This window comes from Quercus suber, unplaced genomic scaffold (genome assembly GCF_002906115.3).
Source record: "Quercus suber isolate HL8 unplaced genomic scaffold, Cork oak 2.0 scaffold_220, whole genome shotgun sequence".
NCBI lineage: Eukaryota > Viridiplantae > Streptophyta > Magnoliopsida > Fagales > Fagaceae > Quercus > Quercus suber.
In genome coordinates, this window is record NW_027069678.1 from 64,128 (window position 1) to 75,239 (window position 11,112).

An 11,112-nucleotide genomic window follows, 5' to 3' on the forward strand; every position below is an offset into this window, starting at 1 on the left:
AAAAAAAAAAAAAAAAAAAAGATTATTTGTATTAATCATTTTTGTTTATTATATAAATTTATCTAGTGGGAAAAAAGATTCAACATGCCTCTTATGTATCTTGTGACCTTGTCATAAAGATCTAACCTCAATATCAATTTGAAAAATGCTAATAATAAGTCAATAAGATTCTCAATAATGTATTATGTGAGACTCTAAAATATGGGTTTGGCTATTCTTTAGTACTTTTTTTTCTTTCATTCCCCTTAGTTTGTTGCTATTGTGTTTTGGGTTTCATGGTGGTTTATTGTTTTATTTTAATATTGATTTTGGAAATGCACATAAGATGTTTGTGAAAATTTATGTTCAAAACTTTTGATGTGAGGTTAATTTATTTTATATGCATACTATGCAGTCTTGAGGACGATTCATCAAATTGAGAAATGCACCAAAATATGCTCCGAATGGGTTGATTCCCGTCACTTCCTACTCACGAAAGAGAAGGACGTAGCTGAGGTTAGACAAGTTTTTGTCAACAATAATGAGGACAAACAAGTTTTTGTATTTATCATCATATATCGTGTAAAAGGGGAAAAAATGAAGTATGTAATTGATTTGTACCAGCCATTGTGTTGTGCCATTTGTTGTTGCTATGTAATTGAATCACTGAGCAAGTTGCATCTAATTTTGTGTTGATGAATAGATGTATACAATTTTGTTTCTATTATTAGCTTTCTTTGGGTATGAATATACATAGATCAAGTACCAAAATTTTGGATAACATAAAAACACGAATTACATCCAAGTGTTCACACTTCTCTCATGGATTTTATTTTTGTGAAAACAAGGATTACATATAAAGTCTTCCAATAAATACTTGACCTCAAGAGAATAGCCAAGAAAGGATGGAATTTGATTAAAAAATGATTTTTTTTTTTGGTTAAAATGTACACTTTGATCACAAGGCCATAATAACAAGAACATTAATGTACACTTTGCACAAATCATCTATGCCATCTCTCCATGTTCAAAATAAAAAGTTTGCATGTAAGTAGCTATAAGGTTACTTAAAGGAAATTTTCGATTCCTAGGCTCTGCAATCAAGAAAAGTCTAAAAATCCAAAGAATTCATTCTTTTCTCAAATTCTTTTTCCCCTATACATCATAAAGATGAAACATAGATGTAGGGGCATGGTATACAACCCAAGCCCAATATATATGGGATTGTGGGTTAGTAAGCTCAATACAATAAATTTGTAGAGAGTGGGTTGAAGAACTAGGCCCTAGTGAATCTTACAACGGCTAACAAGAATATTAATGTACACTTTGCACAAATCATCTATGCCATCTCTTCATGTTCAAAATAAAAAGTTTGCATGTAAGTAGCTATAAGGTTACTAAAAGGAAATTTTCGATTCCTAGGCTCTACAATCAAGAAAAGTCTAAAAATCCAAAGCATTCATTCTTTTCTCAAATTCTTTTTCCCCTATACATCATAAAGATGAAACATAGATGTAGGGGTATGGTATACAACCCAAGCCCAATATATATGGGGTTGTGGGTTAGTAAGCCCAATACAATAAATTTGTAAAGAGTGGGTTGAAGAACTAGGCCCTAGTGAATCTTACAACGACTAGGATAGGTTCCAAAGACCATTATGCAGGAGTAAAACTCGTAAGGTTAGGTGAAGGTATTGTCCGAGAAGGTAAATACTATTATAGACTAATAAAACTGATTACAAGTGTAACTCTGGTTGCTACATTATTCTCCTTCTATTTTTTTGATCCCCATTTCATGAAGGGTCTATCACATTATATAGCTCACTCCAGACCATCTTGATCTTACACTTGTCGATCATCTGAGTTCTCACTTGAGTGTTTGTCCCATTAGACGCCTCTTTTGGCTCTCTGTGAGTCGTCGTAGCCAAGGCAGCACTGTGCAGGGGTTTTCTCCACATAAATGTGCTCAAAAAAGTAGTTGCAGTGCATTTAATGCGGTGGTAGCAGCTTTCCATTAGATATTTCTAAGTTCTTACCACTTCTTATACGTGTATGATGCACATCCTTATTGCTGGAGATTCCTAGAATGTCATCTTGATAATTAGAATACAGATTTGAGCTGTGTTCATCATTTCCAAGGAGGAGTTCCTTCTCGAACCACCCTCCAATCGTTCCTTACTGGTTAGGCTTTGAAATTGGAACCCCTCATGATTATCTGCCCCTTCTCGAACATACCTACGTCCTCAGATAAGGCCCAAGGCCCAATACTTAATTTCAGGCTCTTACCCCTACAATAGATAACCCAAAAAATTATTAAGAAAAGAAAGGAAATGGGAACAAAATAGATGTAGTAGTCAAATGTTCTTGTTGCTCACATTGCCTCACAATATAGAAGGGGGAAAAAATCTCAAATACAAGGAAAAATAACACTAAAATAATTTTTATGAAGTATGAATCATTGACAGATGGAAGATTGAGTGTCTAAGATTTGACCATGAAAATCTAATAACAACTGAAGTTACATTATTAGAAGAGTAACTCTCATCCCTTCTACCCAAAATCAGTGAGCTTGTAATAAAGCACATTTTTTATAATTTCAAAAGGAAACAAAAGGAATCCAAATAGAGGAGGGGAAAAAAAAAAAAAAAAGGGGGGAAATCTCAAATACAAGGAAAAATAACACTAAAATAATTTTTATGAACTATGAATCATTGACAGATGGAAGAGTGAGTGTCTAAGATTTGACCATGAAAATCTAATAACAACTGAAGTTACATTATTAGAAGAGTAACTCTCATCCCTTCTACCCAAAATCAGTGAGCTTGTAATAAAGAACATTTTTTATAATTTCAAAAGGAAACAAAAGGAATCCAAATAGAGGAGGGGGAAAAAAAAACACATACCAAAATAACAATACATTAAAAAAAATTAAAAAAAAAACCACCTATTTTTATAATCAGTGAGTTTTAAAATCACTTCAAAGTTTCAAACAGATATTTTCACAAACACCTTCTGTATATTTCCAAAATCAAACGTTAAAATGAAATAAGACAATGAAGTATTGCCAAACATAAACAATGAACACCAATGATGGTGATGCCGGTAAGAAGCGCTGCCAATGGCGGTGGCATAGGTGCAAACAGAAGACTTGAGAGAACGAGAAAAGAGAGAGAAGCCTTAAAAGAGGAGAACGCCACATCAAATAGCACCGAAGGTGGTGGTGTGCCGGACTCGGTGGTTGCTGGTTGCAACCATGGAGATTTGGATTCAAAGAGAAAAGGGATCTAGCCACAAATTTTTCTGTTTGAAGAGAAAGAGGGAGGGAGAGATATTTTTCAAATTTCGTATATCTGAAGAGAAGAAGAGAAAGGTGAAAAAATGAAGAGAAAAAAAAAAAAATTGACAAGGATTGATGACGTGTCAATTCAGTGTAGTCGTTAGATTATATCAAGGGCTGAAATTAGAGCTATTGTATCTGGTATTGCACCTCAATCCTATATTCACTTCCTCTCCATCTTGGGTTCTGTGCTATTACCTTCAGAAGAAGTTAGTGTCTCTTTCGTTCTCTCTATCACTAATTTATCTAGTTGTTGTTTTATTTTTATTTTGTTGAAATAGTTGTCTTTTAATTGTTCAATAATAATGTTAGTTATTAATCGAAGATCGTATTATATTCCTTCTTTATATATACATATTTCATAGTATTAACTCTAGCATGATAAGATTCGTTGTAAAATTTACATATGATATATATATCATATGTACATTATGCCCTACCTTATCCTACTTTAATTTTTCCCTACAATCCAGAGTATTTAAACCTGAAAATAAATGACAAGAAATCCAAAGAATTAAGTTTAGACTTAACAACTTACATTAAGGGTCTGTTTGAGATTTGCTTATTTTGTTGAAATTGAAATTTTTTTGCTAAAAGTACTGTAGATAAAGGTAAAAGTTAGTTGAAATAGACCAGTGAGACCTATAAATAGTAGCAAAAATAAACTAAATAGTAAAATAAGTTGACAAAAATAATCTTTGCCAAACAAACGCTAAGCCTTTTTTTTTTTTTTTTTCAACTTACATTTAGTTAGTTGAACAAGTAGTTACCTTCTTATATTCACATTTTAGTACAGTGAAAAAGCACTGATAAATTTTTTAGCAAAAGATAAAGAGGTTTGACTGTCTATAATTTAAATTTATTCACATTCATCCTCATAAATTTGATTTTTTATATATATAATTTTCAAGTTTTTTTTTTTTTGGTTGAGAATCTCATAATTTTCAAGTTAAATAATTTTCGTAAGAGCATTTTCTACCCAAAAGAAAAAAATTATAAAAGATTTATGTGAAAAAGGACAAAAGTTTGGAAAAGAGCCTTCACATTCCATGCCAACATTTTTTTTTTTGGGTTTGGTGAGTACATGTTATAAAATATTTACATAAACTAAGAAAATGCAACGACCTAGACTAGTGAAAATTACATAATAAATACAACTGTCACCCACCCAAACAAATAATTTTAAAAATATCAAGTCCAAGATTACATACATTTTTTTTTTATTTTTTATTTATAAAATGAACAAAGATAATAATATACTTAAAGAGACATGAGCAACTTGATTGATGAAGGACGTGTCAACTACGAAAGAATCTTCTATTGTTTGCTTGCTAACACAAGTCACCATAAGATAAGAGTTTGACCTTAAAAAATAAAAAATAAAAAAAAATAAAAAATAAAAAATAAAAATAAAAACCATCTCTCTCTGTACGTTCATTTTCAACTATTAATAGTAAAGATGGAAGTATAGCACCCCATCCACTTCCCAACTCTCCCCCCCATCTCTCTCTCTCCATGGAGACGACCCGTCAGCTTTTCATCTTCACTGCGGCGGCGCTGCTAATATACGCCGGGTGCGCATCCTCCGCCAAACAATGCTCAGACTGCGGCAACACCACAGTCCCATACCCACTCAGCACGAGCCCCACCTGCGGCGACCAGTCCTACAAAATCCGCTGCGACGCGGCGGCTGGCGGCGGCACGCTGGTGTTCGACACACTCAACAACACGTACCCAATCGCATCCATCAACCCCTCCGCCCAGCGCTTCGTGATCAAGCCCGCCACCCTGGTCTCCAACGCCACCTGCGTCACCTCCGATCTCGTCCACCAGGGTCTCCAGCTCAACAGCTCGCTCCCATTCAACGTCACCAGCAGCAACACCATCTTGTACCTTAACTGCACCGCCGACTTGCTCCGCTCGCCTCTGAATTGCTCCTCCTCGAGTCTCTGCCACGTGTACGCGAATTACACCAGGGGAGTCTGTGCCAACGCTCCGCTGTGTTGTACCTTCAGGGCTGGTGGGTCGTCCACTTCGTACATGATTCGGGTTAGGGAGTCCGGGTGCAGTGCGTACACGAGCTTTGTGAACTTGGACCAGAGTTTGGGAGTGGACCGGTGGGGTCAACCCGGTTTGGAGATTCAGTGGGTGTCGCCGAGAGAACCGGTTTGTGGGTCCCAGGTGGATTGTAACGATGGTGGTGGGAACTCAACTTGTGGGCTTGACCCAGCTGAGAGTGGGGTCAGGAGGTGCTTCTGTAACTCTCCACTTGTGTGGGACCCAATTCAAGGGGTCTGTGTAAAATGTGAGTTGCCTACTTGTCTTTTATTTATATATTTTTTTTATCAGTGGAGTATTGTGATTGGCTAACATGTTGGCAATTTTTTTTTGTGTTTTTGTGTAGATTGTCAAGATTCTCAGGGCTGTGGCAAAGCAGACAGGACAGCGCTTATAGCAGGTAGTTTTGCTAGTAAATACCACTATCCTTTTGTTTGGGTTGGCTTGCAATTACTTGTGATTGTTTGTTTTAAGTTATCACTCACGGGCCTTTACGGCTGTTTGGTATATATATTTAAATTTACATTTTTAATTTTTAAATAATATTAAATATATTTTTACACATTTTTATTTATATGTAATTTTAAAAAATACAAACAATATTGCTAAAACAACATTATTAAATGGGCTAAATAACTCAATTTGGTTCGATTCTAATTCATACTAAAAATTAATTAGTATTTTGGTCTAATGATAAAAAACTATCGTTAAAAACGGCTGTAATAAGCTAAAATCCTATCTAAAAATAAAAATTTACTATCTTTTAAATTCTAGTTATGGCCCATTGTTTTTATTTTTCAAAAATATTTTTTAACATAAGTCATTACTCATTACACCTAAAATAAATCACGTGATTTTGGAGAATTTAGAGGATGGTTTTTATTATTTTAAAATTAATCTTTCTTGCTTGAAGAACTTTGATTCTTTCTAGATGGATAATATCCTTCCTGGACAAGCAATACTCGGATAGCACACGGTTTCTTACTTGTCAAACAATCGAAAACAGGGGTGAGGTTTGAAATTTAAGCCAATTAGGTGCGAATTTCTCATGAGGAGTGCCATGTACTCACTGTAATTTCTACGTTAAGATTCTCTATTAGAGCTTTACTTCGTTTTTCCGAATTTGTTTATCTAGTTCTCTAGGTATGAGATTTAATAGGTATATGTAATACCAATCTCATAATAATCTTTGATTTGAGTAAGAATTTTTTATATGCAACTAGGACCTAATTCTTGCTTAGATACAGTGATTGTGAAGTTGTGGTTTTACTTAGTGAACGAAGTAGTTATCTTGACTTTCATATGGAGTATTATTAGTAAGTCACTAAGCGCTAAAATTAAAACATTGGTAGTGAAGTGGTGGTTTTACTTAGTGAAAGAAGTAGTTATCTTGACTTTCATCCCGAGTATTATTAGTAAGTCACTAAGCTCTAAAATTAAAACAAACACTTGACTTAAAATTAAATTATAATTAGAAGTTAATTTGGATTTGATTTGGATGCTTTGACTTTAACATAATATATATGATATTTGATGATAAGTAAGCAATATCACACATATATATATACACACAAGTTACTTTGATACATAATTAAATAGTTGGAATTTTCATTGGAGATCTTTGGAACAAATTCAAACTTTTTCTTAGAAACAAAGTCATACTTAAGAGCTAGAAATTTCAATTTCGTAGGAGCCTCTACTCATGCAAATACAAAAGTGATTGCAACCAAATGAGCATGCAAATATATAAAAATTTCTGCACTATTACGTCTAACAAAAATGAGAACATTTTGGTGTAGGCTTAACTTCTGGCCTTGGTGCAACGCTATTTCTAGCCATCATCGCCATCCTACTCTATAAACGCCATAGGCGCATCATAGAAGCACAAGAACGCCTGGCCAAAGAGCGCGAAGATATCCTAAATGCTAGTGGTGGAGGCAGAGCTGCAAAATTATTCACTGGCAAAGAAATCAAGAAAGCAACACATGATTTTTCCAAGGACCGCCTCCTAGGTGCTGGTGGGTATGGTGACGTCTATAAAGGCTTTCTACAAGACGGCACTGTTGTAGCTGTTAAGTGTGCCAAGCTTGGAAACACCAAAGGCACTGATCAGGTCCTCAATGAGGTCCGAATTCTATGCCAAGTTAATCACCGGAGCCTTGTGCACCTTCTAGGTTGTTGTGTTGAGTTAGAGCAGCCCATTTTGGTCTATGAGTACATTGAGAATGGAGCACTTTCAGAACATCTGCAGGGTCTAAAACATGGCGGGCGAGGCCAACTTACTTGGAGCCATCGTCTCTGCATTGCTCATGATGCTGCTGAAGGTCTTGCTTATCTCCATTCATCTGCTGTTCCTCCAATATATCATCGCGATGTCAAGTCTAGTAACATTTTACTCGATGAGAAATTGAACGCTAAGGTTTCTGATTTCGGGTTATCTAGGTTGGCTCATACTGATATGAGTCACATCTCAACCTGTGCTCAAGGAACTCTGGGATACCTTGATCCTGAATATTATAGAAACTACCAGTTGACCGATAAGAGTGATGTTTATAGTTTTGGAGTTGTGTTGTTAGAGCTATTGACGTCTCAGAAGGTGATTGATTTTAATAGGGCAGAAGATGATGTGAACTTGGCAGTTTATGTGCAGAGAATGGTGGAGGAAGAGAGGATAATGGATGTCATTGATCCGTTGCTAAAAGAGGGAGCAACCACTTTGGAGATGGAGACCATGAAGGCTTTGGGTTTTCTGGCAGTGGGTTGCTTGGAAGAACGTAGACAGAACCGGCCTTCCATGAAAGAAGTTACTGAGGAGATTGAGTACATCATAAGCATTGCCAAGGCAAAGGCTGTAGAGAATTAGCAGTTAAGAGGTCTCCATGGACATTGGGATAAGTCATGATCGGTGTTTGTTTTTGTTGTAATTATGTCTACTACCTATGACATGATTTCGTTTAGCTTATGACGTATATGGGTGTGTATCACCTTAGTTTTGGTTTGATAATAAGATAGAATCTGTACTTTTGATGGTTACTAGTCCATTCAGGCCTGGCATAGCTTTACCTCCCACGTTTAGAGGCAGCTAGATGCAAGTAGAAATACTGGATAACAACTTTGAGAGTTCAAAGGTTGGGCAAAAATGAAAGGCAGACCACATCCATGCTGGTCATAAGACAACCAATTTGACCCTGCCTACACCTCATATTTCTATTTACTTTCTCTCTTGAAATTTAGGAAGAGCACCAAAAATATTGGCAAAATTTCACTTAAAGTTGTTCGTAACAATCACATAATTATAATCACATTTTTTTAAATAATTATATAATCAATTGTATGTTAAGGTGGCAATTTGTGTTAGTGGTTTATATTGTGATGAAGTATGGGTATTCAAATACATGGCTCAACCCTAACCCGATCCATTTAATTATCGTGTCAAACACCCTAAACGCTAACACAATCCATTAATTAAGTTTATCAATATAACCATTAAAATTATTTTAATTACTAAATTATATTTAGAATTTAAATATATTTTTGAGAAAAATGACATGTATTTATATTAACAAGGCTACCATTAACTCAGATCTTTAGCTTCTCCCACTTTCCCTCTTTTCATTTTTTCCTAGATTAAAGACCCCAATTTAAACTATACATACATACACATATATATATATATATATATGGAAAGGTTAAAGGATGCTTTAAGAACATTGGTTTAAGAAATATTTTTAAAAACTTTTTATGGGAAAATAAAAAAAAGTAACTGTTTTTTTTTTTTTTTTTTAACATTGTCCATAAAAGTTGTACAAATTTTTTTCAAAATGATTTATTAACAATTGCCCTAAAAGAAAACAATATAAGTAATAACATAAGAATAAATATTGTGTACTCCCGGTGTACCATAAATGCGTACTCCCTTCTCTCATATGAATGATAGGTTAGTGGGACCCACCATTAATGTGAGAAGAAGGAGTACGCATTTATGGTACTTCGGGAGTACTTAATAATTTTCCTAAAATAAGAGAACAATATGTAAATAAAGTGATAAACTAATGGATAACATTTTCAAATGGAAAAACCACTATGAGATAATGTCAATGAAGTCAATACTGTAGGGACTCGGTTTAGAAAGGTTCCCCGACAATACATTTTTAGAGAGTGGGTCGAAGGGTTAGGTGCTCACAGACTAACAACGGAGCATAAACCACATTTTTCCATTGAAGGGGAGTGAGCCCAACTTACAACTAAGGATAGCTCCTCGGCCCTCGTCTGAGGAGGTTCCCCCCAGAAACTGACATGACCTCTGAGTCCTTCTATGTCATTCTCTTGAATAACCCAAAAAATCTCCCCCCTAATTGCTTTGCTCGCCTTTCTTATATAGTCCTCTTCCTCCTATCCCCTCCTTCCTTCTGTTGATCATCCATTGGCCTCCCCTCTGACCGTCCGTCCCATCAAAGGCCCTATCCGTACTCGAGTGGCTCACAATGATCAATGTTACCCTGTCAAGGGGTTACATCCCCATTAATGCGGCCAGAGGGATTAGATGAGCGCATTCAATGCAGAGGTGACAGCTCACCTAAGGCTTGCTCCTTCGCCGATGTGTGGCACTGGACCCCCTCCTCCTCGGATATTCAAGGAGTCCCTTTTGGTGGGGTGTTCCTCGTATTCTCCTGAGGTCTCGGACGCCCGAGGACGGGGTCATCCTTAGATATGTTCCTCGGGGGTCGGTCCTCGCGCTTTCATCCTCGGACCCCTCATGCATCCTCGGCGTGGGCCCTTGGGCCTGGCTGGGAGTGGGCCAAGGCTACCTGATTTCTGGCCCCACAAATACTATGCCGAAGACTGTTTTGGTTTGATTAGTAAGACGAAATATTTAGATACTCATTGATACCGGGGTATATTGTTTCATATTTATCGTTAATTATATATATATAAATTTATTTATTTATTTATATATTCATTAGTCAAAATTTATATCATTTATTAAAAACATTTAAAATTATATATATTTTTTGAGAAAAAGTTCATATCTCATTTAATATGCTAATTTCTAACTAAAATGTCAATTTATTGATAATAGTAGACAATTGATGTTCATATACTTAAATGATACTCTAATAATAATAATTAAAAAAAAAAAAAAAAAAAAGAATTACACAAGTTACCGTGGGTTATGGCTGGTGACTTTAATGAGCCGTTAATTGATGAGGATAAATTTGGAGGTAGAGGTGTTAACATCAATCGTTCTTTGGCTTTTAAGGATTGCCTTGATAGATGCAATATGGTAGATATGGGATTCTCTGGTCCTAGATATACTTGGACTAACAAAAGAGATTTCAATAATTTGATTTTGGAAAGGATTGACAGATTTTTTATGAACCCTGATTGGTGTGTTGTTTACCCGAATGCCAGAGTTACCCATCTTCCGAGGTGCCACTCTGACCATTGCCCTGTTCTCATGGAAACTCTGCCAGCCAGATCAGTCAAGCTCACCAGACCTTTTAGGTTTCAAGAGTTTTGGCTTTCCGATATCTCCTTTCCCACCATTGTTTCTAAAGCTTGGAATGGGAATAGAGAGCTAGCAGAGTCTATTGATTGTTTTTCGAAGGATGCATCAGTGTGGAATAGGAACCATTTTGGTAACATCCACCAGAAAAAAAGGAGAATTATGGCTAGAATTTATGGTACTCAAAAGGCTCTGTCTAACAAGCCTAGCTCCTCTCTTATTAATCTTGAGAA

The 11,112-nt window shown here is 35.8% G+C and overlaps 1 protein-coding gene across 1 annotated transcript; it reads left to right on the forward strand.

Annotated features, from left to right (window-relative positions):
• The first annotated feature begins 4,759 nt into the window (after window positions 1-4,759).
• LOC112031577 (wall-associated receptor kinase-like 20) lies at window positions 4,760-8,406 on the forward strand. Its single transcript, XM_024064262.2, has 3 exons — window positions 4,760-5,620; window positions 5,720-5,773; window positions 7,173-8,406. Exons 1-3 carry the CDS (start codon window positions 4,831-4,833, stop codon window positions 8,234-8,236), a joined length of 1,908 nt encoding a protein of 635 aa, XP_023920030.1. The 5' UTR covers window positions 4,760-4,830; the 3' UTR covers window positions 8,237-8,406.
• The last annotated feature ends 2,706 nt before the right edge of the window (window positions 8,407-11,112 follow it).

Coding starts and splice junctions, on each gene's coding strand:
- LOC112031577 (XM_024064262.2), top strand. CDS start 4,831: ATGGAGACGACCCGTCAGCTTTTCATCTTCACTGCGGCGGCGCTGCTA. Junction 5,621..5,719: donor TCAAGGGGTCTGTGTAAAAT/GTGAGTTGCCTA, acceptor GTTTTTGTGTAG/ATTGTCAAGATTCTCAGGGC. Junction 5,774..7,172: donor CAGGACAGCGCTTATAGCAG/GTAGTTTTGCTA, acceptor ATTTTGGTGTAG/GCTTAACTTCTGGCCTTGGT.